Genomic DNA, 24,786 nt, shown 5'->3' on the forward strand with positions numbered 1-24,786 from the left:
TGCACGCACCATAAAAAAACACAAAATTCGACAAAGAGCCGCATGCGGCTCGGGAGCCGCGGGTTGGCCAGGCCTGATTTAATATCTCAGTCAAGGTTAAGTTTCAACTCTGAACTAATGCAAGATGGAAAACAATCAACTGAAACTATTGAGTAGTTGGATATTGAAAAGATGATTTCTTGTGACCGAGAAATTATTGTTCAGACGAACAAGTCAACACTTCAATTTGGCTGGTTTATTTGTGCACGAAGGACAGATCTGGTGCAGGGTACACCAAGTCTCTCACTGAATGACAAGACTTGAACTGCTTATATAGTATGTTGTTCTGGGTTTTGTAATTAACATCTGATAACCTTGAGACCTTTACCTTTATGTTTCACTTTTATTACTTCCACCCTCCTAAAAGGAGGTGCATCACTAAATCTCTGATGGATGTAGATAAACCCACAAACAACAATATAACCATAAAACACAGATGTGTAATGGATCCTTTGACTTCCTGTTCACCCCAATGGTCAGCAGTTTACCCAAGGTTGATATTCTTAACATCCTTAAAACCAAAGTTGCACACATGCAAAACAAATACAACCTTACAATCCTCCCTTTTTCTGTCTAAGTTTTTTTCTTCAGGGGCTGAGGTTACATGTTGATTAACATATGTTCAGTAACTCAAGCATATATATAAATAACATTAGACATCACTTATATAACATAAAATTCCTCAATGCAAATAGGGGCGAAAAACCCTATGAAAGGGAAAATCCCCTATGACCCCTAGAAATACTTTCCAGCCATCTTTAGGCGGTTGCCTTTTAGGTTTGCATTGGGCACATATTCTCTTCCATCCAATTAATTCTTTCTTTGATGTTTTCCTTTTAACACAATAACATGAATGAGTGAATATACATCATAGTGTGAAAGATGAGCATATAAATAGTCCATATTGTTGTGAGTTCTATTCTTCTGAACTATGTTCTTGCTCTTTCCTCTTTGGATCTTAATCCACTTATTGTGTTGGTACGTCGTCCTCGGATAATAAACTAGAAGAGTTATAGCTGCAGCAGCTCTTCTTCATCTGTTCCAGTCTGTGTTGTTGCTTCTCTGAGGTCCTAGGTCCACTGCTTCTTCTTGGCTCCTCGACTGTTGCATTTGGTCCCACCTTACTCTGCTTGCATGGACCCATTGATGCTGACCTTTGACCTTAATTTCCGTTCTTATTAACAGCAGGACTTGAGCTGGTGTCCTGTACCTTGGTTCCCCAGCAGTCATCATCAAGCTCCTCACCAACATGTAGCGTCTCCTTGCTGGAATGGGTGTAGTGCCTCTTCTGCTGGTACTGGCAGTGTCAATCACCTATCGATAAATACTTGGATACAACAGAGTATAAGTTCTTGACATGTTCTCATTATTTTTCCAATAATTGTGTTAGATCTTATTCATTAGAACACCCAAAGAAAATAATCACCCCACTAATACCTCGTGGGGTGACAAACCAGTAGTTATCAGCTAAGTTACTGCCTCGAGCGACAGATGAATCTTCCATAGCCTGTCCTGCACACTTCATATAATAAAAAATAATAATAAGACCTACATGTTGAATCGGCTTTCCTGCTGTCGTCACAAAGCCTGTTTTCCCAAATAATGCTAAAATCATGTGCCGTTGAAAAGGCATATTTAGAGTCTGTAAATTCTTACTGCTTTATTTCCTGCTAACAAACAAGCTCTTGTCAATGCGACTAATTCCACTGCCTGTAACTTAAATTACTCTTATGCCCTTCCCTGCAAGATTCACAACTAAATAACCACAATACAAAACCATGTCATTCTCTTCCAATGGTGTTTGTTGCAAATTTGTTCTAATACTGGATAACTCCCTACAGTCATGATCAATATGCGCATCTTCTTCCTGTTAACCCTAAAGTAATGCCTTGAAGTGCACAGCTTGATTAGTATGTGCTGCTGTTGAAATGGTGATATTTTGTATCCCTGTCAAAATATGTTCATAATTACTACGTCTCTGACTAGTCATGTGTTGCATTTAACAAAATAATATTTACTGCATGAGAAGTGTGAAGAATCATGGGATGTCCAGGTGCAAAAGTTTTTGCCTTTTCTACCATTATTGCCGCTTCTGCCACCGCACGCAAAGAAGAGACCATGCCCTTAACAATTAATGGCAGCATTTTAGAATAATAGGCTACTAGTCTCGGTCTCTCCCCATGCATCTGCACCAACACAGCTGCAGCCACATTTCCGTCCTTTGCCACATATAGATAGATAGGACAGTCAACTTATAGTCTGACAGGCCCAGAGCTGGAGCAGAACACAGCATATATTTCACATGATGAAAAGCATGTCTCATTTCCTCAGTCCACTGAATAGTTGGAGGAGTCTCTTTTAATGTAGCAGCACGTAACACAGCCTCATATGTAGCATATTCCAGTGAACATGCCCAGCAATAGTTCACAGTCCAAGAAGGAAAGCATTTCCTTCTTTGTTTTTGGCCTCCGAATCTCCTTTATTGCATTGATTCGTTCAAGTGGCAGATACCGACAACCATCTTTCAGAACATATCCCAGATAATGGACAGAGTCCTGACAAAACTGGAGCTTTGCACGCAATGCTCTGTCCACCTGTGGCCAGATGAGTTAGCAAGGCAAGAGTCCTTTGATGCAATTCTCTTGTGTTGTTGATGCAACCAAAATATCATCCACATACTGTAGTAACGCAGATGAACCAGGCAAGACCAATTTAGACAAATGTGCTTGTACTGCGGCTGCGTGAACTGTTGGACTGGCAACATATACCATGCTCAACCTTCTGAATCCCTATTGACAATTACAATATGTGAATGTAAATAAATCCTGTATCTATCAAAAAAGGAATCAGATTTCCTGCTACCTTTTTAAATTAGATTTTTGTAATTGTATAGGTATATCAGAAACTTGCACTCACATTGATATAAGTATAACAACTATCCGTGTCCCTCTGTGGGTCTCCCTATGGGTTATATCCTGCATTCCACATGAAGGAAGCGGGTCTGTGTCCAGCCTGAAACGGGGCTTGCAATGGAGGGGGTGAAGTAGTATAATCCTGAACTGGATTTTCTCTCTCTGTCTCCTTGTCTTTCTAGCTGCTGATCTAGAATCCTCTGTTCACAATCTTTAGACAAGTGACCAAACCTCCAAAAATAACTACACATATCTGCGGGGTGCGTCTGTCCCCTCCAATATAGCATATTACCATAACCACGTCCTCTTTGAATGGAATGTCCGAAACTAGGTCTATAATCTGACACATCCCATTGCTGTCGATCATATCCACGACCACGATTATGGCTTCTTATCACATTATCTTCTGCTCATCAGATTCCACTGAACAGCTTGCATTTTTGTCTTAGAATTTGTAAATAGTCCAATTGCATCTAACTCTCTTGTTTTCTTTAACAACTCTGCAGGGCTCAGTGAAAACACACCTGGAGCAAACAACTTTAAAGTGTATGCCTCTTGCGGTCCTAAACCATTAATCATCATTGAAACGAATGAATCAGCTTTATCTGAAATGTCCAATTTAGCTTCTTCTTTCCAACATTTCTGACATGTGTCACATCTTGACTCGCTGTTGCATTTTGAAATTATAATTTCTTAAGTTCTCCCAAATGAGCCTTCTTATGTGTCATTGTTAACCATGGAAATTTCTCATCCAAAGTGGCTGCTCCTTCTCCCGGACCATCATTATCAAAATGCAAAGATTCACATTTTTCAGCAGTTTACCCAAGGTTGACATTCTTAACATCCTTAAAACCAAAGTTGCACACATGCAAAACAAATACAACCTTACAGATATACTCTGCAATATGGATGCACATTTGTCAATAGACATTAACCACATCACATCACATATTCAGCCAAGCCATAGTAGAGGTAGTATTTTATATTTGAAAATTCTTTATATGTGTCAGGGGGCAGGTAGACAAGAAGAAGAATAATGAAGAATCATGAGAACTATTTGTTGTTTCCCTACTTAAATCCCTGCTCTGTTAAACTGAAAGACAAAGCTATTCGTGCTGCTGAGTACAGATTGAATTTATGTAATTACTGTGGATCTCTGCAGGCCAGAGGGGAAGGACTATGCTGTTCACAGGCTGGTTCTAGGGACCCATACATCAGATGAGCAGAACCACCTCGTGATTGCCAGTGTCCAGGTACCGAATGATGATGCCCAGTTTGATGCCTCACACTATGACAGTGAGAAAGGAGGTAAATATACCAGGAGTCATCCTGTAGGAGTACTGCAGTAGAACACTTTTCACATACATCATAACATTTGGTTAATAAAGAATGTCTGTGCAAGAAAAGAGAAGTAGGAGAAGCAGTATACAAACAAGTGTACAGTTGAATGTTTGTTTGGCAAAGGAAGGGTCACAGCTGTTCAGTGCACACCGTGTCCTCATTTCAAAGATGTTCACTTTATACCATCAAGCGTTCAGTTCCTTAAACGAAAAGGCCAGGTTGTTGTCTTTGTCTGAAACTGGTTTACACAGTGAAGGAATAAATTGAGTAAATACTGAAATCATATTCAATTCAACGCATGTGCTGAAACTGTGTTATTCTGTCTTCCAGCAGGTATGTAGATGGGTACCCTGCTGGGTGTAGGTGTGCTGATGGCTCATGCTCCTTGTTGCCATATGTATGTATAAGTATGTTAATATGGCCACTGAACAATTTTGAGGTAAATTCCAAGTCTGCACTTCAATACACACAGAATCTAGAATACATGTCAGACTAAAGGGGCAAAGGTCACTGCTTGTTGGTTTCTCTTCTGTTAGCTCAGTTTCTCTCCTTTTCAGCTTGCTGTCAAGCCCTGCTCTGAAGTTGTACTAGTTAACAGCTTTAGTACATTCACACATAGCTGCTGTCTTTAATTAGAAAATGAAAAATGTGACAAGTATATTTTTCCATGTTTAACAGTGGATGTCTACATGCACTGGCCTCAATAGCTATTAATCATAACACTGTCCAGGCAAAGTGATTATGTGATGGAAAAGAACCCTCAGACAGTAGCTCTGCCAACATGAGAGATCAAATATAGTGCTCCAAATTTCAGAGACTATAACTGGTAATTATATTTTAATGGCGATACTGAAATAATAATTCACACAATAAATCTTAAAAATGCAAAGAAGAAACACCATTTTTATATTAACTAGTGTTGAGTTGTTGCCCTTTTGATTTACCAGTCGATCTGCATTCTAGCCCTCACCTATGGTCATGAGCTGGGTGAAAACCTGATAAAGCCTTGGTTTATTGTTTATCCAGGGCAGACGAGAATACTAGGGCTACAACTAATGTTAATTTTCATTATTGATTGAGTCCAGGGTGATGTCTTCAAATGATTTTCCAGTTGATCTGCATTCTAGCCCTCACCTGTTGTCATAAGCTGGGTGGTGACAAAAAGAATGAGATCAACAGTGTAAATGAATTTTCTCCCTTAGATTTAGGGGAAAGGACATCTGAATTTTCTTAGTCTGCTGCCACTGTGACCCGGCTCTAGATAAGCAACAGAAGATGGATGGGACGCCAATTTTAAGAGAGCTCCCACCATGATCCCTACAATAAAGAATACTTTTTATTATTAGTGTTATTTTAAATATGTAGACTAATTAATATTGGACCATAACTTTTTATTGATGAACATACAGTACAAGCACTTATACTCTTGTTTTTGGTCATGTTTGAAAACTGACTGAGACAGCTAACAATGTCAGATATGCCTGAACTAGAAGACCTGTCATGACCGACCCAAATGGAGGTCTTGTTCAGGTTTCAGTTTCAGATCTAAAAGATTAGTCTGGGACAGGCACATCATGGCAGAAGTCTTGTAGTCTGCACTGGCTCTATGTTAATGTTCTGCTTATTAAATGTGTTTCCCTTAACATAAGATTGTGTTGCATTTATAGATAACAAGCATTATCATTGTCGAATGAAATATAGGGGGGCATCGACACAAACAGCAGAGAGAGACAGAAATCCACATTCAGAACTGGAGTGTGTCCCTGCTCCATCAAGGCTCTGTTATCACACTGAAATTACATTATCAGAACAATAACAGCTTCTTATTTATCAGCCAATTATCTATTGGCCATAAATAAATTATGCATCCCAGGTAAAATAGATGGTGAACCTGCAGTTGTCAACTGTCTGGTGTCCACTTCCTACCTTGGATGTATGACGCTCTGATTGTGTTCTCTCGCCAGAGTTTGGTGGATTCGGTTCAGTAAGCGGGAAAATAGAGATCGAGATCAAGATAAACCACGAGGGGGAGGTGAACCGAGCCCGTTACATGCCCCAGAATCCCTTCATCATTGCCACCAAGACTCCCACGTCTGACGTGCTGGTCTTTGACTACACTAAGCACCCGCCTAAGCCAGGTTGGATCACTGCTGTGCCTCATGATGTTCTCATTCACATAGTGAATCACACATGAAGGTGAAGGCCGTATGTTTTGTGTGTTTCAGATCCGAGTGGGGAGTGTAGTCCTGACCTGAGGCTCAAAGGTCACCAGAAAGAAGGATATGGTCTTTCCTGGAATCCCAACCTCAGCGGGAACCTCCTCAGTGCCTCCGATGACCATGTAAGTCCCTAAAACCTGATAAGACCTTGGGTTATTGTTATTGTTATTCAAGTTCACTGCTTTAAGACCTTGCTTGGGATGGTAGATGGCTGATCACAGAGGGATCATTGCTCGCCCCTTGACAGAGTTCAAACCCCCCTGCTGAGAGGGTAGTTCTCAGTTTGTCAAGGAGTGTCTGAGCTGTCTCTGATGAGAGCATAGAGTTTCCAAAGTTTTTCGACGTGGTGGCACAATTCATCTGCAGGTTAACTGAAGGATGTAAACAAACATTGGACAGGCACAGAGGAAGTCTGTGAGATTGAAAGTCTCCAAGTGTCCATCCTAGACAGGTTTTCACAGCTGCTGGTGACTCAGGAGGGCCCAGTCTGACTGGTGAAATAGGAGTGATAAGATGGATGTGATCCAAGCCTATAAGCAGCAGAGCTAATGCTTTGTTGATGATGTTGTTGTTGATGTCCTGTAGATTACTGAGTGCCATCTGCAGGATCCTGTACTTGTACTTGTACTCTCTAGTAAGGTCTGGAAAGGAGGGGCTTCAAACTTACATGTGTTTTGCCAGTAGTGTGTGCCAAGAGTCTCTGCTCTTAGGGGTGATGAAAAGTAGGGGACTGGGGTCTCAGAGGACAACACTGCCCCTGCTGGGAAGAGAAGGAAACAAGAGGCTGAATAGGGTTTTCAGCTGGAGGATTCAAAGGCTGAACACATTAACTTTGTGGGTGGCCCTCTGGTGGTGCAGCAGCAAAACTATAAGGTAGCAAGTCTTGTGAAGAAATGATTAGTTTAGTAGACCAGGTGAAGGAACTGCAGCATCAAGGATTGACAAGTTAGGAAAATGGGGTTTAGCAGAAGCAACAGCAACAGGATGGTGGCTGATCTCTGGTGGACAGGCAGATGATTGCTGTTGTGTTGATTTAACGCTTTGAAACTGAACAGCTTGCTGTTCTGCTTGAGAAACTGCTGGGTGGCTCTTCCATGTAGAGGACCCAGATTTGAATGAATATTTAGAGGAGGAAGGAGTAGATTATCTATCCATGAGATGCTGAATACCCCTCATTGTCACTAAAAGTTCCTTCATGATTTCAACCTGATCAGTAGGCACAGGATCAGTCAAATCAGTTGTCATCTCCCCTTTGACTGTCAGGCTCATGTCTCCTGTGTTCTTCTTGTGTCTCATGCTGAAACCCATGTGTGTCTATTGTCTGGTGATGCGGGCATTCTGGTTGACTTATGCATTTTGTTTGACATGCAGCACATTTAACTCTAGGATATTGAACTTCATAATCTTCTAAATGAGTAGGTGGTCGAGTGTCACGACCAGATCGTTGAAGAGTTTAATCTAATGGCTGTGAATCCATTACAATAGTGAGGCTCCGGCTCGAAGGACCATGTTAAGTATGAGCTTCAGAATTGATTTACTATCGCCATGGAAATCGGGTCAGGATGCAGGATGAATAAACAAAGGCCATCAAACATATATACAATCAAACAAAGATTTATTTCTCAGTTAATTATTTCAACATGAAAAAAGGAAGACACACATGGGCTGTGGGGTCTGACAGGATATAAAGATTAAATCAGCACAACAAATCAAAAAGGTCTCATATACTAATTAAACAAATAAGGATGAAGAGGGTTCTCTGAAACTAACAAATAAATTATAAAAAAAGAGTAACAAACTTCTTACCAGAAACTGCCGCCCCATCTGAAGGTGAAAAAAGATTGAATTGGTGGGGTGAAGCCCTTAAATAATCTTCTAGTGCCCAGGTGAATTCTATCAGGTAAATGAGGGGTGGAGGGTGAGAAAAGAAAAGCCAATCGGTGATAAGGAAAGGAAAGAAAAGGAAGTGAGGTGGGTGAAGAAAGGAAGAGGAAAATCAAAGAAAATAGGGATCCTTACTACACAACTGGATGTGGAGCTGTGAAACTGGTTCACTGTATGGATAATGTTGAAGGTATAAACAATCACCTTTTAACTTTTCACCTCAACATCTCCACTGGGATCAAACTCAGAAACTCCATGTTTGTCCTAGAAACATTAAAATATATTTTCTTAAACCTTCAACAGTCTAATTTAAAGTGTATATAGTTAGAAAATGAAATTGTTTTGTAGAACTATGTAAGGGGAATAAAAAGTCGAACATGAACATCTCAGTCTCTGAGTCAAAAAAACAGCTGTTGACTGTCCACCCATTTACAAAGAGATCGTTCATATGAAGGCATAATAATTCAGCAGTCGTGAATGGGTCTATTCAAAGCAAGAAAACGTGAAAAGACCCAATGTGACTCTTATAAACCAGACCACATGTTTGGGTTGTTTACACCGACTGAAGAAGATGGAGTACAGAAGCGATGATAACTTCGCCTTCTCCTCGGATGTAAGCAGTTTGAGCTTCGACTCGATCCCAAATCTGGAGGATTTTAGTGATCAGTAAGTGAATTATTTTTCCTCTGTCATCTCTGCTAATAGTATCACTTTCTACAGCTGAAACTTCTCCACAGCAGACTGTGAAACTGTATCATGTAAACAAGGCAGCTAGCAAAGTCAACTCATTCCCTGTAAGCTGAAGTGATAGTGTAATTAAAAATTGTCATTCTGTTATTTGTGGTACACTGATGTCCAGAGTCGATGAGTTATTTTATCTGTTAATATATTGGTTCATGTTGTGTAATATTTTAGTTATAGTTATTAAAACTAGAAAGAAAAAAAGGTGAAATTATCTCACAGTGCTAAATGTATAAATAAAATTTTAAATATCTTAGATATTTCACTTTAACAAATAGTTGAACATATGATGAAAGGGAAACTGTTCACATATTTTTTATTCATTATTTTACGGAAATGTGGAGAATATTGCACCTGTAAGGTAAAAAGTAGTGTGACTGTGACCACTGTTGTGGTTTCTTTATGTGATCTCTTTCTTTCTGATCTTCTAGAAGGCTGTGATCAAACTGGATGACATAACTGAATGCTGGGGGGAAAGTCACATCTATTCCCATCAGAGGTGATGTCAAGGGACAAATACTGGACACAACAAGTTGCAGCAAGTCCTCGTAGCTTGTAGTTTTTTTTTTTTCAGTATAGTTAGTGTATTTTTGTTGATTGACGTCTTTATTCTGCATTGTTGTTTCGTCTGAAGATGAAGAAAATAATGTACATGAAGAAAAAACTCGTGGCTTTAAAGTGCTTCAGATATGGAATTAAACATCCCTTACCGGCTGAGCTGAAGAAGCTGTGGATGCAGAGCCAGGGATAAACTACAGGCTAATAGATGGAGATATAACCATTCTCTACCATCGATCATCATGGAAAATGTCAACTCCTTGGCTAACAAGTGTGATGAACTGGAGGCACTTGTGAGAATCAGCAAACATATCATGAGTGTAGTCTCATGTGTTTCATGGAGACCTAGTTAAACGACAACAGTTGGTGCAACCCAAGTCATATCACAGTAAAGAAGATCTGCTGTCAGATTATTGAACTGTTGGCAGTTGGTCTTAAACCGTACTATGGACTGAGGGAATTCTCTCACATCTTCACCATTGTTGTTTACATTCAACCACGAGCAGAGCCTGCAGTCGTGTGTGACGTCATTCACGAGACTGTTGAGAGAGTACAGACCCAGCACCCTGATGCATTGCATCATTGCAATATTGGGGGATTTTAACCATGTCACTCCTGCCTCTCACCTGACTGGCTTCACTCAGTATGTTGACTGTCCCACAAGGGAAAATAAACACTGGATATGTTGTATGCAAACGTCCAGAAGGCTTACACTGCTTCAGCTCTACCAACACTTGGCAGATCAGATCATAATCTGGTTTTTCTTCAGCCTTCCTACAAAAATCCTATGTACTGAGGCAGGCTGTAACCACCCGCTCACTCAGGAACTGGACCCCAGAGGCCAGTGAGTCTCTAAAGGACTGTTTTGAGTGCACAGATTGGAATGTACTGGAGTCACAGGAAAACAATAACAGCTAGGACACTGACCTTCATAGAATAGTTGAATGTACCACGGACTACATTAAGTTCTGTATCACTGAATTGCTAGCAAGGACTGTACACTACTTTCCAAACCACAAACCCTGAATCACCAGTAACATCAACACCCTCCTCAACCAGAAAAAGGAGGCCTTCAGGGATGGAGACAGGGAGAAGTTTAGGTGTGTGCAACATGAGTTGAAGAGGAGATTAAAGCAGGTGAAGGAGGTCTACAAAAGGAAAGTAGAGATGAAGCTGCAGCACAACACCTGAGAGATGTGGAAGTGGATGAGGACCATCACTGGCTATAAAGAGAAGAACAGACAGGCAACATCAGGTGATGTGAACAAGGCCAATGAGTTCAACCTGTTCTACAACAGGTTTGACACAGCCTCACCTGTTCTCTCTCCCACTGCTTCAGCTGCAGCTTCTCCTATGGCATCTCCTTCACAACATGACACTGCAGCTGCACCTCCCTCCACACTGGGGTCAAGTCTCCTGTCCTTTACAGTGGAGGAGGTGAGGGCGAAGCTCAAGAGGCTACGTCCTGGAAAAGCAGGACAACCGGCTGAAATAAATGACTATGAATGCCGTCATTTACATGTCCACTGGGCCCATTTTTACTTGGATGAGCTAGGTGGTTACATTAGGATTATGTTCTTTGATTTTTCAAATGCATTCAACACCATCTAACCCCCCATTCTTTAAAACAGCTTCACGTCCTGGATTGTGGATTACTTGACAAGACGACCACAGTACGTCAAGCTGGGTAACTATGTCTCAGGGACAATGAGCAGCACTAAGTCTCCACAGGGGACTGGCTCTGTTCCTGTTCACCCTCTATACGGCAGACTTTAAGTACAACTTTGAGACCTACCACATCCAGAAATACTCGGATGACACAGCTATTGGGGTGTGTATCAGGAATGGGCAGGAAGAGGAGTTCTGACAGGGATCTGACAATGGCCTTCAGACCTCCAAGACCAAGGAGACGGTCATCGACTTTCGGATTTCGAGGCCCACCCTTCAATCAGTCAACATTCGAAAGAAAGGACATTGTGGTAGTACACACTTATAAATATCTAGATGTGCACCTGGACAGTAAACTGGACTGGTCCTTGAAAACAGATGCCATCTTCTGGAAGGGGCAAAGCCAGCTCTTTTTCCTCAGGAGGCTCAGGTCCTTTGACATCTGCAGGGAAATGCGACACATGTTTTATAAGTCAGTGGTGGACAGTGTCCTTTTTTATGCTGTAGTCTGCTGGGGCAGCAGCATGTCAGACATGAAAACAAGGAAACTGGACCAGCTGGTCAAATAAGCTGGGTCTGTGCCTAGCAGGAGTCCTACCCACCTACCTAAAGAGTGAATAATGCAAAGAAGAGTAAAAGAACCACAGACTGTCCTGGGTCAAATCTGCATATAAGGTATTTATCAGCCCCATTGAAGTCCTGTTGTAGATCAACTATGGTGCCTTGCTAAGGATGTACTGACATGACACGTTTCAAGTTGTTTGTATTTGCACACTGCAGCAGTGGATACATTGTGGAAAGAACCACTTCCACACAGGCTAGGGACTCTCTTGACTCTGTCACGTCACTGATGGACAGAAGTCAATTGGGGTCTGGATATCGTGTACAATTTCTGTATAAGCCCATAACCTTTCAATGACTTTTGCTGCCAATGCACTGACAAAGAAATCACCTAGAGGAAAGTAGCTCTGAATCATCCTCTTCTCTTTGTGAAGTGGATAGATACATGAGAGGTGTCTGCTCCACCACACTGGGGATGCAGTGCAGAGAAGACGGAGATCCAGACAGGGAGTCTCGACCATAGTCCTTTCCCTGCCCTTTACCAGTGATGGAACGCAACAAGCTCATGGGAGGTGTGGATTTGTCAGACCAGCTAATCCATTATTAAATAAAACATAGTACAAATCCTTGAAGTGGTACAGGAAACTTTCTTCACTTCTTGAACATTCCTTCAACCAATACCTTCATCCTCCACAAAGAACTCATACAACAAGACGGGCTTTAATGATGGAGTTAAATGAACAGTTGTGTGCTGTAACACAGCACACACACAGAAGACCTCTGCAAAGACCACCAGTGCTGTTCATGTGCCAGTCTCTGGGCTGAGCTCGTAAGTGAATGCAGGATGAAGGCTACTGTGCATGTTGAAGGATGCCGAGGGAAAGCAAACAAAAACCCCTTGGAAGTGCCTGTGATGTCGACCTTTACCTTCAACCAGACAGAAGCTGTTCTGAAGCTCGGCCTCCTGACTGAAAATTGTAAGATAAAGAAAAGATAGAACTTTATTCATCCCAATGGAATCCCATCCAAAATGTCGGATCATTCTAGTAATTTAATGTGACTGCACTATTTATTGTATGTTTGCGGTTTAACACAGTATTTTCAATAAACTGTTAGGAAGTCCTTTGTTGTCTCTTCTCTCACAGTTCACACTGACTTTCCAAACTGATGGAGGTGTGGGGGCAGAGAGGGCCGCAGTCACATTCCAGACTGAAGGGCCACTGCCTGACGGAGGCGAGGGGCACTATTAAGTGTGTGGACACCTACATCATTTATATTCATTGTGTAAAAAAAATAGTATAACTCCAAAGTGTTTAGACTTTAGTAATCAAACTACATGAAGCTTCTGAATGATTTAAAACTAGCCAACAAGTGATAAAATAAATGATATTACAGAACATAGAAAAATGTAGAAAACATGAGTAAAGGTATGGAGATGAGAGAGGAGCTGCTGTAGGAGGAGGAGGAGTTTATTTGTCACATCTGATTACAAGTGTGAACATTAAAATACTATTTTTTACCTAACCATCATCATTTACGAGTCAGTAAAAGGCTTATGATAGGCTACCTGACTAGCGTCTTCTTCATCTGTTGTCTTTCTCTTCTTAGAGAAGTATCTGAACAAGCTCATCTGAAAATGCAGTCAGCAGTTTATACATAATGACGTGTAGATATTAGCTTAATGCTATCAATTAGTTTACCCAAGTTAGTGTCACTGAGTTGGCCAATAAGTCTACCTTTTCTCCGGTAGTTCGCTGCCTTATTCCTCACGACTACACTTCTCTGACTCTGACCTGGTGCCTGACGTGACGTCACTTTCAAGGCCGCGCTCTCGCGAGTAATTAACTCCAATAGGATCCCCCAGCCACCCCACTCCCTCCCTCCCCTCTCCTCCCCTCCCCCCGCTGTTGCGCTCATCATCACACAGGCTGTGCTGTGAAGGTGGAGAGATGTGGCGGTGGTGCATTTGCAACAATAAAAAAAAAAAAAGAAATTTGAAGGCATGGCGGCTATGATTTAGCAGTGGCGGGCCGCCACTGCTAAATGAATGTAGAGGAAACACTGGTGGAGGAAACAACCAGGAGGAGATTGTAGTTTAACCTATACTACTGGACTGGGTTGTTTCAATATAGAAAATTCTCAGCACTAGTAGCTAAATGCCATCTACAGGGTTAAGATAACCTGATATTAACTGACACCAGACACAATGATAAACGTGATACATTGTGATGACAAATTGTGTCTGTGCTCTGCCATGCAGTGTTTTCTCAGCTTGTAGCAGATCAATGTAGCAAGGGGATGAGAAAATGCACCAACACTGTGCTTCCCCTATCATTCCTCTCCAGACCATCTGTTTATGGGACATTGGGAGCGGCCCAAAGGAAGGGAAGATCGTGGATGCCAAGACCATCTTCACTGGCCACACAGCAGTGGTGGAGGATGTTTCCTGGCATTTGCTCCATGAATCCCTGTTTGGCTCTGTGGCCGACGACCAGAAACTCATGATGTAAGTGATTTCTACTACTGAGTAGTCTGGTGTTTCTGAATGGAAAGAACATATTTATGTCAAAGATGCTTAATTTCATGTTTTATTTCTAACCAAATTGACTCACAGAGAACTTTGTTAGGAACACTGTACTAATAACGGGTAGGGCACTGAAGGGGGCACTGAAGTTCACTGAACTCACTGTCATGTTGTTGAAACCAGTTTGTGACATGGAGCATCATCCTGTTGGAAGCCATTAGAAGAAGTTGAACTGTGGTCATGAAGGGATGAACATGGTCAGCAACAATACTCAGATAGACTGTGACATTCAGACTGTGATTGATTGGTATTAAGAAGAAAACATTCCCCACACCATCACACCACCACCACCAGCCTGGACTGTTGACACAAGGCACGGTCACTCATGGATTCAGACTCTGACAGGGCTCCAGACTAACTTTTTCACTGGTTGTAGCCATGATTTGGTTGCACCTTTTTCAAATCTTGCCTATTTCTTTATGAAGGAGACTCTGAGGCTTCCTCTTCTTTAATTATGTAAAACAAAAATATGGAATCATATCACTAGATTTCAGTATTGAGGTACAATTACATTCATGATTTTTGTAAAAGCAGTAACCTAAAAAGCTGTTGTTGAATCATGAGAAAGTTGCAGAGCAACAGACACACGGATTGTTGCGGTAACCATAGTATCTCACTCACGCCTGCGTGCACACGACCCGAGGGGAGCATCATGGGAATAAATGACAAGAGCAGATTTATGGATATTTCTCACTTTCCCCCGATGGTCTGAAGAACTCCTTCTCTGTCTTGTCTGTCAGCGTCTTTATCATGCAGCAACCTTAAAATCACCACAGAAAAAAATTATTTACCCAGTGTCTAACTGTGCTATTTGTGTTATTGGAGACTGTGTATGCTACTCATGCTATTAGGTTTACTGGGAGATTTAAAAAATACTAGTGTAATATAGGGGTGTTTTGTAAGTATGCGACTATCCATCATGCAGCGTGTGAGTGTATATATATGCACTGAGTAACTCACAGTCCGTAACTTCTGCCGCTAGGGGTATCTCAATCAAAACTAAGAAAAGATAGCGTTTGGTGACGTTGTGAAATAGTGTGGGATGGGAGTTATCCTCACCACCATTACACCATGTCGCAAAAGAAGCAACCGTAGCCTTTCTGTCCACTCTCCTCTGACCTCTGTCGTCAACACAGAGCTGCTGCTCACTGGATGCTTTTATTTTTGCTCCATTCTGAGTAAAAACCAGAAGGTGGATTTACTCTGATGTGTATGGTCATTGTCCTGCTGCATCAACAGCTTCTCCTGAGCTTCAGCAGGTGGACAGACACCAGGACATGGTCCTGGAAAAGACCTGGATAACCTTGAATTCATTCTCTGATATTCACTGATAACCTCAGAGTGAATTTGTTTTAGTTGACATTAAAGACAGTACACTAATTAAAATATTCATCATGTATACATGTCGTTTACCTTTGGTGATGGTAAAGCTAATGATGATGAATGACCACTAAATTACTGTTAACAGCTCTCCACATTAGCTACTGAGCTAACATTAGCTTCATATCCTGGAGGTCCTGGACCTTCAGATTAATTACATTAACATGGTTACAGTGAACTAATGATGTCTAATGAAGAGGAACGAATGCTCTAGAGATAAGACAGAACATTAACATGTCAGACTTGTCGAGTGTATTAAATATTCACCCACTGAGCACTTTATTAGGAACAGCACTCTGATTCTGGGTAGTTCCAACCTGTGGCCTGGTTCCTGACGTGTTTTTCTGCGGTTGTAGGTTGGACGTGTTGTTCACTCTGAAGGTTTCTGCTCAGCACAGTTGTAAAGAGTGGTTATCTGAGTGACTGTAGCCTGTCAATTCTCCTCTGACCTCTATCATCAACACAGAGCTGCTGCTCACTGGATGTTTTTGTTGTTTGTTTCCATTCTGAGTAAAAACTCTTGAGACTGTTGTGAGTGAAAATCCAGGAGATCAGCAGTTTGAGAAACACTCAGACCAGCGTCTGACACCAACAAACATGTCACAGTCAGAGTCACTGAGATTCTGATGTTTGATGTGAATGTTTCCTGAAGCTCCTCACATGTACCTGCAGGATTTTATACACTGCACTCCTGCCAAATGATTGGCTGATTGGATATGTGCAGAAATAATCAGGTGTACAGGTGTTCCTAATAAGTGCCCAGTGAGTGTGTATTATGTCCGTGCTCCCTCTTACCCTCTATCCTCCACCAGATGGGACACTCGTTCCAACAACACATCCAAAGCCAGCCACTCGGTGGATGCTCACACTGCTGAGGTCAATTGTCTGAGCTTCAACCCCTACAGCGAGTTCATTCTGGCCACTGGTTCTGCTGATAAGGTAGAAGCAGCACACACACTGAACTCTGACTGATTGTGTCAGTTTTAGGCTGACAATAATGATGTACTGGGGCTAAAAAAGCACAGCTTAGGGATGAATGTTTAATGCAAAGATTGTTTTGTTTCTCAGACTGTTGCATTGTGGGATCTAAGAAACCTGAAACTCAAGCTCCACTCTTTTGAGTCCCATAAAGATGAAATTTTCCAGGTAAGGTTAAAATGCTTCCATGTGTTGTACAAACACAATCTTACAGAAGCCCTGAAGGCAAGTGAATTTTATCTTTGTTTTGATTTTAAGAATAGGAAGTAAGTGAATAAACATGATGGGATTCAAACCCCAGTCTCCTGGGTGACAGTCCTGTGTCTAACCCTGAGGACCTGCTCTGCTTTGTATCTCTTTACCTCCTCTTTGCCACCTCACCAGAGTACCCAAAGCATCTCTGGTAGAAAGGCTATGCTGATTTTAAAGTAAGTTTTTAGTCAAAAGAAATAAGAGAAATTAAATATCACCCTGATTTAAAAAAAAAAAAAAAAACATGGACACTTTTAGTCCTATTCAGATTGGGGTAGTGGTGTACTTCAGCCTCTTGTGTAACACTTAAAATTCACTTGCCTCTTAGGGCTTTGGCAGGTCTGTGCCCTCCTCACAGACACTGAAACCAGCTGACATTAGACTGAAACCAGCTGACACTAGACTGAATGATAATGACATGGTCCAGCCAGATAATAGGTTTTGACATAATGTTTTATTTCAATTTGAATGTGCTGAATAGGGCGATTATCTGACGTAATCGACGTTGTCGATTATAAAAATTATTCGACGTGGAATTTTAGTGTCGACGCGTTGTGTAAAACCACACAGGCTAAATGTTCATAGAACAAAACCGGAACTTTCTATAGGACCGTTTATATCCATCGTCTTTGGTTTACCCGGATACAAGCGCAGCGCAAGGGCTGGGACAACGCGGTGACGTAATTGAAGTCATTGACTACGTGAATGATTTGCGTCTGTAATCTATTTGAACAACATGGCGGCGTCTACCAGCAGTACGACAGAGCGCGTGGAGCAACACGCAGCAAAAAAGGCTTGCACACTACTTGCAAATTACTGTTAGGTTAATAAAAAAATTATAGTTAGATTAGTCGAATAATCGAAAAAATTATCGCTAGATTAATCGTTTAAAGAATAATCGTTTGGGACAGCCCTAGTGCTGAAGCAGAAGTGGTCATGGGAAAATTATATGGAAGAATACTGTGAGTGTAATCCCTTAACAGGTCACCTTGTAGTGAAGTTGAAGTTAGAATGTGATTGACTGGCTCTCGGTAAAATCGGGTGGCACTGAGAGGAAAATAGCAGCCTGTGGGCTAAACCTGTTAGTTCCAATATTTGTCTCTCATAGTGAACTTCAACCTTAATGATGCACAGATCTGGGTCACTCAAACACGTGGTGGTCAAACAGAATCTTTGTAGTATGGACATTTTTTTCTAAGGCAACAATAACAGTAATTTCATTCAAATGCTCACTCTCATTCACTCTCTAGTTTGAGAAACGGACTGCTCTCTCTCTCTCATTCTCTCTCACTTTTTTTTTTTTTTTTTAAACTTGTTGGGAAGACGACACCAAGACTAACCTTGGTTTTGACAATAATTAACAACCAGAAATATCTGACCCTCATCCTTATATTGATACTTGAGTACTGAGTGATGGCCAGGGCTGAAAACTTAATCCCCAAAGTTCCTTAAAATTTTGAAAGGGCAGAAACATATGACCAGGAACTAGGGTTGTCATGATACTAGAATTTCAAACTCGATACCGATACCCAGGAAAATACTAGATACTCAATACCATTTTCAATACAGCGGGGAGAAAAAATTACAAAAAATTAAGATGCATAAAAAAATGTTAAATAAAGATTAGAACAATACAAACAATAACATCGACAACACTATTTATAGGTTGTCTGAGGTAGTGGAAAAAAATAAAAACCCAGTAACCTTACTGTAAGGTGTATATATACATGACATGCAAATATAATTTGCTACAGTCCTGTGTATTTTCTGTGCTTCTGATAACCACATTTTCGTTGCTGATCAAATGGAGTTGGTAGGGTAGGCTACCGCTCTTTCTGTCTAGTTAAAAAATAACACTTTTCAGACACAAATTATTGTGTTATCCTGTTAAATTAACACTGTCTATTAATGTTAAAGACGAGCAGAACTGATAACGTTTGCTGCCTAGCTCCCAATTAATGTTGGTCGTTTTATTATTAGCCATAGCGGCTAGCTTAATGATAACTTAGCAGACGTCTAATGTGACTGTCGGCTAATTGTTAATAGTTAAACGGCTCACGTTAACGTGTGCTGCCGGCCAGGTAAAATAATAATGCAAAATAATTCCAAATGGCACTTTTGCTTTTTTCATTTTCAACTAAAACAGGTTGTGAAGGTCCTTCAGCAGCAGCACTTGCCATGTTAATTTAGTTTTATGATGGCGACGCCAGCTCAGTGTTGTAAACGTGAACTAGCATTTGTGTGCTCAGCTGCTAGTGAGGGAAGGGGCTGTGTGTCTGCATGCCTGCCTGTCTGCAGTGGGGCTGTATGAAGTTGTGTGTCAACTGGAGGAGGCTAAGACGGCACTGTTGGTATTGATACTGTCGCAAATGAGTATCTAATACAATACTAATTTTTAGTATCGATTAGTATCTGAGTATCGATTTTTTTTTGACAACCCTACCAGGAGCATATTCTCTCCTGTTCCTGTCAGTCCAAATTTAGGTTTTGTTCCTCCGTTCCTCTGTTACTCAATAGAGTCTTGGTTCCCTGGGAAAGCTTCTGCAGTGGAAATGCCTTATTAGTGTTGCATGGAACCTACATACTTGTATGATTCTTTTTCCCCCCTAATGTATTCATTAGAACTGTCTAACTGTCCTTTTTATTAGGTACAATGGTCTCCTCACAATGAGACGATCCTGGCCTCGAGCGGCACCGACCGACGTCTCAACGTCTGGGATCTCAGGTACAGACTGTCCACCATCTCTTATAATCCCCGTCTTTATGTGAACCAGTGATGGGAAGTGTTTTTTCAGGAGTTTTTAGAAGCTTATGTTCAATGGGGAATTGTATAAAAAACATTCTGATCAACATCATGATATTAACATGATGACTGTAGTGTTTAATTCCATCTTATTGTTTGGAGCATTGTTGTCAATTTTGCAGCGCGCCATTTGAAGCAGTCGCACATCGTAACGACCGCCGGGCACTGTGTTCATGGGTTAAGATTTATTGTTCAGACCATGTGGCCAACCGTTTTTATATGCATTCTTAATTGTGACCTCTAGGTGGAGCCAGAGACCACATAATAGGCACACATGAGGCTCTGTATCAGACCTTACAATAGAAATGTCATATATATGATAGGATTGTCACATGAGAGTTACGTCCTGTTTTCAGTAGGTGGTGCTGTTACTATAGTGTAATATTAGTATGCAGAAATCTAAAGTGTGAGACTCATCAAACATGTAAAATTTGGGGAAGTTTGGACAAAGTGTCATAGTTATAACCACTTGTAGATGTATATGTGTTCAGGGTGGGAGTCTCATCAAAGCTGTAAAGTTTCGGCCTGTTTGGACACTGCATGCTGGAGTTATAGCAACTTCCTGTTTCATGGTGAAGGATCGAAATTCGGAATGCCACCACGGCCAGGTCCTTTGATGAAAACTCAAAAGCTCTGCACTGTAGAATTTCACCGGTCTGAAGATGAGAATAAACCAAAAATGATCTTGGAATTGGACAATATGTCCGGACATAAAGCCACTTCCTGTTTCATATATAACTTGCCACCAGAGCCATGCCCTTAAGTGAAAAGTCAAAATTGACATGCATGAAGCATCACCATCTTCAACAAATCTTTTTCTGACCCTTTTTTGAGGGCCGGGTCAACTCACTAGGAATAATAAATGAAAATGTAAATCATAATATCACGTTACCATGAGGTGGCACTATTATTAAATATGAATATAGGTCTGTTCAGGCCAGGACTCTTATCAAACCTAGAAACCATGGGGCCATTTGGGTAATGCATGCCGGAGTTATAGCGTGTTGAAATTTCATGTTTCCATGTTTGGATCAAGATTTGATCAACCTGCTATGAGCACTATATCAAAGAATAAAACATGACACTTCCTGTTTCCACAAGGGGGCGCAATGAGTATCACTGAATATGAGTATATGAGTGTGTTCAAGGCAGGACTCTTATGACACACAGAAAGTTTGATGCAGTATGGACAATTTGTGTTGAATGAATTCCCTAGGAGGAATTTGTTAAAGTACGTGACCCCCAAATCGCAAAAACGGCGCCAAAATTGCAAATTGAATTCAAAATGGCTGACTTCCTGTTGGAGGTATAGCAACTAATTGTTTCATGGCGAAGGATCGAAATTCGCCGTGCTGCCATGGGCGGGTCCTTTAACGAGAACTCAAAAGCTCTTCAGTGTAGCATTGCACTGGTCAGAAGATGAGGATAAACTAACATTGATCTTGGAATTGGACAATATGTCATGGACATAAAGCCGGTCGGTGCTCGGGTCCTAATAATTTGTCACTACTGTTTTCACCCACCCAGACTGTTAATACCCAATTGTAGACGACACGTAACCCAGGTGATACTAATGTATGGCTGTAGTTTTCATGAAGATCATTACATGACTTCAGCTCAAACTTTATGAATGGTTATGCAACACTGCTCACACAATGTGTTAAATATGAGTGATTTTAAAGTGGAAACATCACAGTAGACCAGAAGTAACTTTACCAATGAACTCTGTTTTTGTTGGATTTTCTTCAAGTAAAATTGGGGAGGAGCAGTCAGCAGAGGATGCTGAGGATGGCCCTCCAGAGTTGCTGGTAAGTGACATCAAGATTACTGTGGCGTTTTATTTGAACTCCCTTTAAGGCGGGTACACAAGGTGAGATTCTGTCTACTGTGTGCAAACATGTGGAGAATATTGATCAGGTTTGTCAGGCTGCACCTGTGCAGTCAATAAACCGTCACATCACTGACCACAATCATCAGTGAGACAAGGTGACACAGCTTCTGAAATGGACCAACCTTTACATTTGAGGTAAACTCTGGATGTTATTAAAGTGTATGAAACGTCCGTCTTTTTCTCCATCAGTTCATCCACGGAGGCCACACAGCCAAGATCTCTGACTTCTCCTGGAACCCCAATGAGCCCTGGATCATCTGCTCGGTGTCCGAGGACAACATCATGCAAGTCTGGCAGATGGTGAATACAGCTGATTGATTGATTCTGATCAGTTCCTCCTCAGGCAATATCAACCCCAAGTAGAACATCCATCAGTGATGAGGGTTAGTTGTCCAGTTGACAGGCTGATTACTGGTTGTACTGGCACAGTTTGATGTCCTCACTGTCAGATCTATGGTAAGATCTTCAGTAGCTGCTGATGAGAGCTGCTTGATGTTCAGGAGGAAGTTTGGACTCTTCTTCCTCACAGAGCTGCTTCAGTCAGACAGATTCAGACAGATTCTCAGGCTGTTGTGAGTGGATCTCTTCAGGTCTGGGCTCTGACTGGACTACTCCAGAAGGTGGATTTACTTTGATGGGTATGGTCATTGTCCTGCTGCATCAGCAGCTTCTCCTGAGCTTCAGCAGGTGGACAGACACCAGGACATGATCCTGGAACAGACCTGGATAAACTTGAATTAGTTTTCTCTGATATTCACTGATAACCTCAGAGTGAATTTGTTTTAGTTGACATTAAAGACAGTACACTAATTAAAATATTCATCATGTATACATGTCGTTTACCTTTGGTGATGGTAAAGCTAATGATGATGAATGACCACTAAATTACTGTTAACAGCTCTCCACTTTAGCTACTGAGCTAACATTAGCTTCATATCCTGGACCTTCAGATTAATTACATTAACATGGTTACAGTGAACTAATGATGTCTAATGAAGAGGAACGAATGCTCTAGAGATAAGACAGAACATTAACATGTCAGACTTGTCGAGTGTATTAAATATTCATCCACTGAGCACTTTATTAGGAACAACACTCTGATACTGGGTAGTTCCAACCTGTGGCCTGGTTCCTGATATGGTCTTCTGCTGTTGTAGGTTGGACGTGTTGTTCACTCTGAAGGTTTTCTGCTCAGCACAGTTGTAAAGAGTAGTTATCTGAGTGACTGTAGCCTTTCTGTCCATTCTCCTCTGACCTCTGTCATCAACACAGAGCTGCTGCTCACTGGATTTTGTTGTTTGTTTCCATTCTGAGTAAAAACTTTAGAGACTGTTGTGAGTGAAGAGATCAGCAGTTTGAGAAACACTCAGACCAGCGTCTGATACCAACAATCATGTCACAGTCAGAGTCACTGAGATTCTGATGTTTGATGTGAATGTTTACTGAAGCTCCTCACATGTACCTGCAGATGTTGCACTGCTGCGTCATGATTGGATAATTTGCATGAATACGCAAATGTACAGGTGTTCCTAATAAAGTGCTCAGTCTACAGCTCAGATGGTAAAGTCAGGATAATCTACATTTCCATGGCACTTGTTCTATCAGTCCAATAACATTTTTTCTGAATGTTTCCATTCTCTAATTAATTCTCCTGATTAATGTAATGTAAAGTCACCTTCATCAAAACCTCAACACTTCCTGATGTTTTCCACATTAAGAGATTGCCTATAAAGGGAAAGCTGCAAGACGTTTAATTCAAAAATTCTGGAGGAAGTGTTGTTGTAATTCATGGTAGCTTTTTAAAGTGGACTGCCTGATGTGACTGCTCTGGGGAAATGGATGTTATACTGAGTTTATAAAGACAACAGTGCAGTTTACATTAACTTAAATATAGTTTGAGACACCTGTGACATCAGTTAAGTGAGTCTGTACATAAATGTTGGATATTTCATTTCCCTGATGTTCCAGGCGGAAAACATCTACAATGACGAAGAGCCAGATAACACCCCCGCATCAGAGCTGGAGGCGCAGGGATCTTAACCCAGCTCTGCATGAAACCCTGTCCAGGTTCAACCCCTCCTCCACCCCCTGAGCTTCAGACCTTCACCTCCCTTTCTGGCTTAACTCGAGTGCAAAATGAAGAATTTGCCTCTACATGGATGAACAGTGTGGAGGGTCAGAGACAGCATGGACTCCACTCTTGCTAACAGACAGTTGGACTCAGTCTTATCTTGCTCAGACATCCCTGTGGCCCAGGTACCAACAGCACGTACGCACTCATTACAAGATTTGAGATGTGCTCAGGTCGTTTCTCCAGTGTTTGGAGAATTTCAAAGGAGCAGAAAAACTTAAAAGTAGACAAAGCTACTAAGACCACTTCATCTGTTCATTTCAAAGGGATCATGTGAGGAAAATTAAGTGGTATTTTACCATTTGACTCGAGTCACCAGGAAACCACTGAGAAGGACAACAGAAGACACCTGACCTCCATCCCTCTGAACTGTGACAGTGAATCTACCCATGCTGGTCATGTCCATAAGCTTTCTTTCGTTTTTGTTCCGATTGCACATTTAGCGACATATCACTGCTGTCCTCTGAAGAAACATTCCCTGTTGTATTTTCCTCCTGTTCATTAAGTCTTCAGTATTCGGCTGGAGTGAAAGTGTGGGACTAAATTAATGCACTTGAAGGGAACACCTCTTTTCCTCTTCCTGTTACGTAATGCAAAATTACAATAAAACTTTTGTAACTTTTCAAAAATACATTTATATAAAATTGAGGAATGCTGCACATGCAATCGACACCTCCTGTCCACTTCACTCACACCAGACCCAGTAATAAATCCATAGTGAATAGAAACTGCAAATTCTACAAAATATTTATTGAAAAGAAAGACAGGTACAATCAGGGGGTGTGGGCTTCTTTTAGTAAAAATAAAGCTCTCTGAAGCGATGGTGACTCGTGCCTCTTCTTTC

General features: G+C 41.3%; 1 protein-coding gene across 3 annotated transcripts in view; it reads left to right on the top strand.

Moving 5' to 3' along the window:
- Positions 1-24,763, top strand: part of LOC111218630 (histone-binding protein RBBP7) — a 30,944-nt gene extending 6,181 nt beyond the window's left edge. Inside the window, exons 3-12 of one of the 3 annotated variants that reach the window (XM_022741033.1) lie at positions 4,114-4,259; positions 6,257-6,430; positions 6,518-6,633; positions 14,269-14,429; positions 16,700-16,826; positions 16,956-17,033; positions 19,766-19,842; positions 21,671-21,728; positions 22,001-22,111; positions 23,780-24,763. In XM_022741033.1, the coding sequence (XP_022596754.1) occupies positions 4,114-4,259; positions 6,257-6,430; positions 6,518-6,633; positions 14,269-14,429; positions 16,700-16,826; positions 16,956-17,033; positions 19,766-19,842; positions 21,671-21,728; positions 22,001-22,111; positions 23,780-23,851 (1,120 nt within the window). In that variant the 3' untranslated portion in view covers positions 23,852-24,763. Of the gene's footprint in view, positions 1-4,113; positions 4,260-6,253; positions 6,431-6,517; positions 6,634-14,268; positions 14,430-16,699; positions 16,827-16,955; positions 17,034-19,765; positions 19,843-21,670; positions 21,729-22,000; positions 22,112-23,779 lie in introns of all 3 variants that reach the window. The other 2 variants (XM_022741024.1, XM_022741042.1) reach the window with 2 other exon arrangements.
- The last annotated feature ends 23 nt before the right edge of the window (positions 24,764-24,786 follow it).

This window comes from Seriola dumerili, unplaced genomic scaffold (genome assembly GCF_002260705.1).
Source record: "Seriola dumerili isolate Sdu_G_001 unplaced genomic scaffold, Sdu_1.0 BDQW01000003.1, whole genome shotgun sequence".
NCBI lineage: Eukaryota > Metazoa > Chordata > Actinopteri > Carangiformes > Carangidae > Seriola > Seriola dumerili.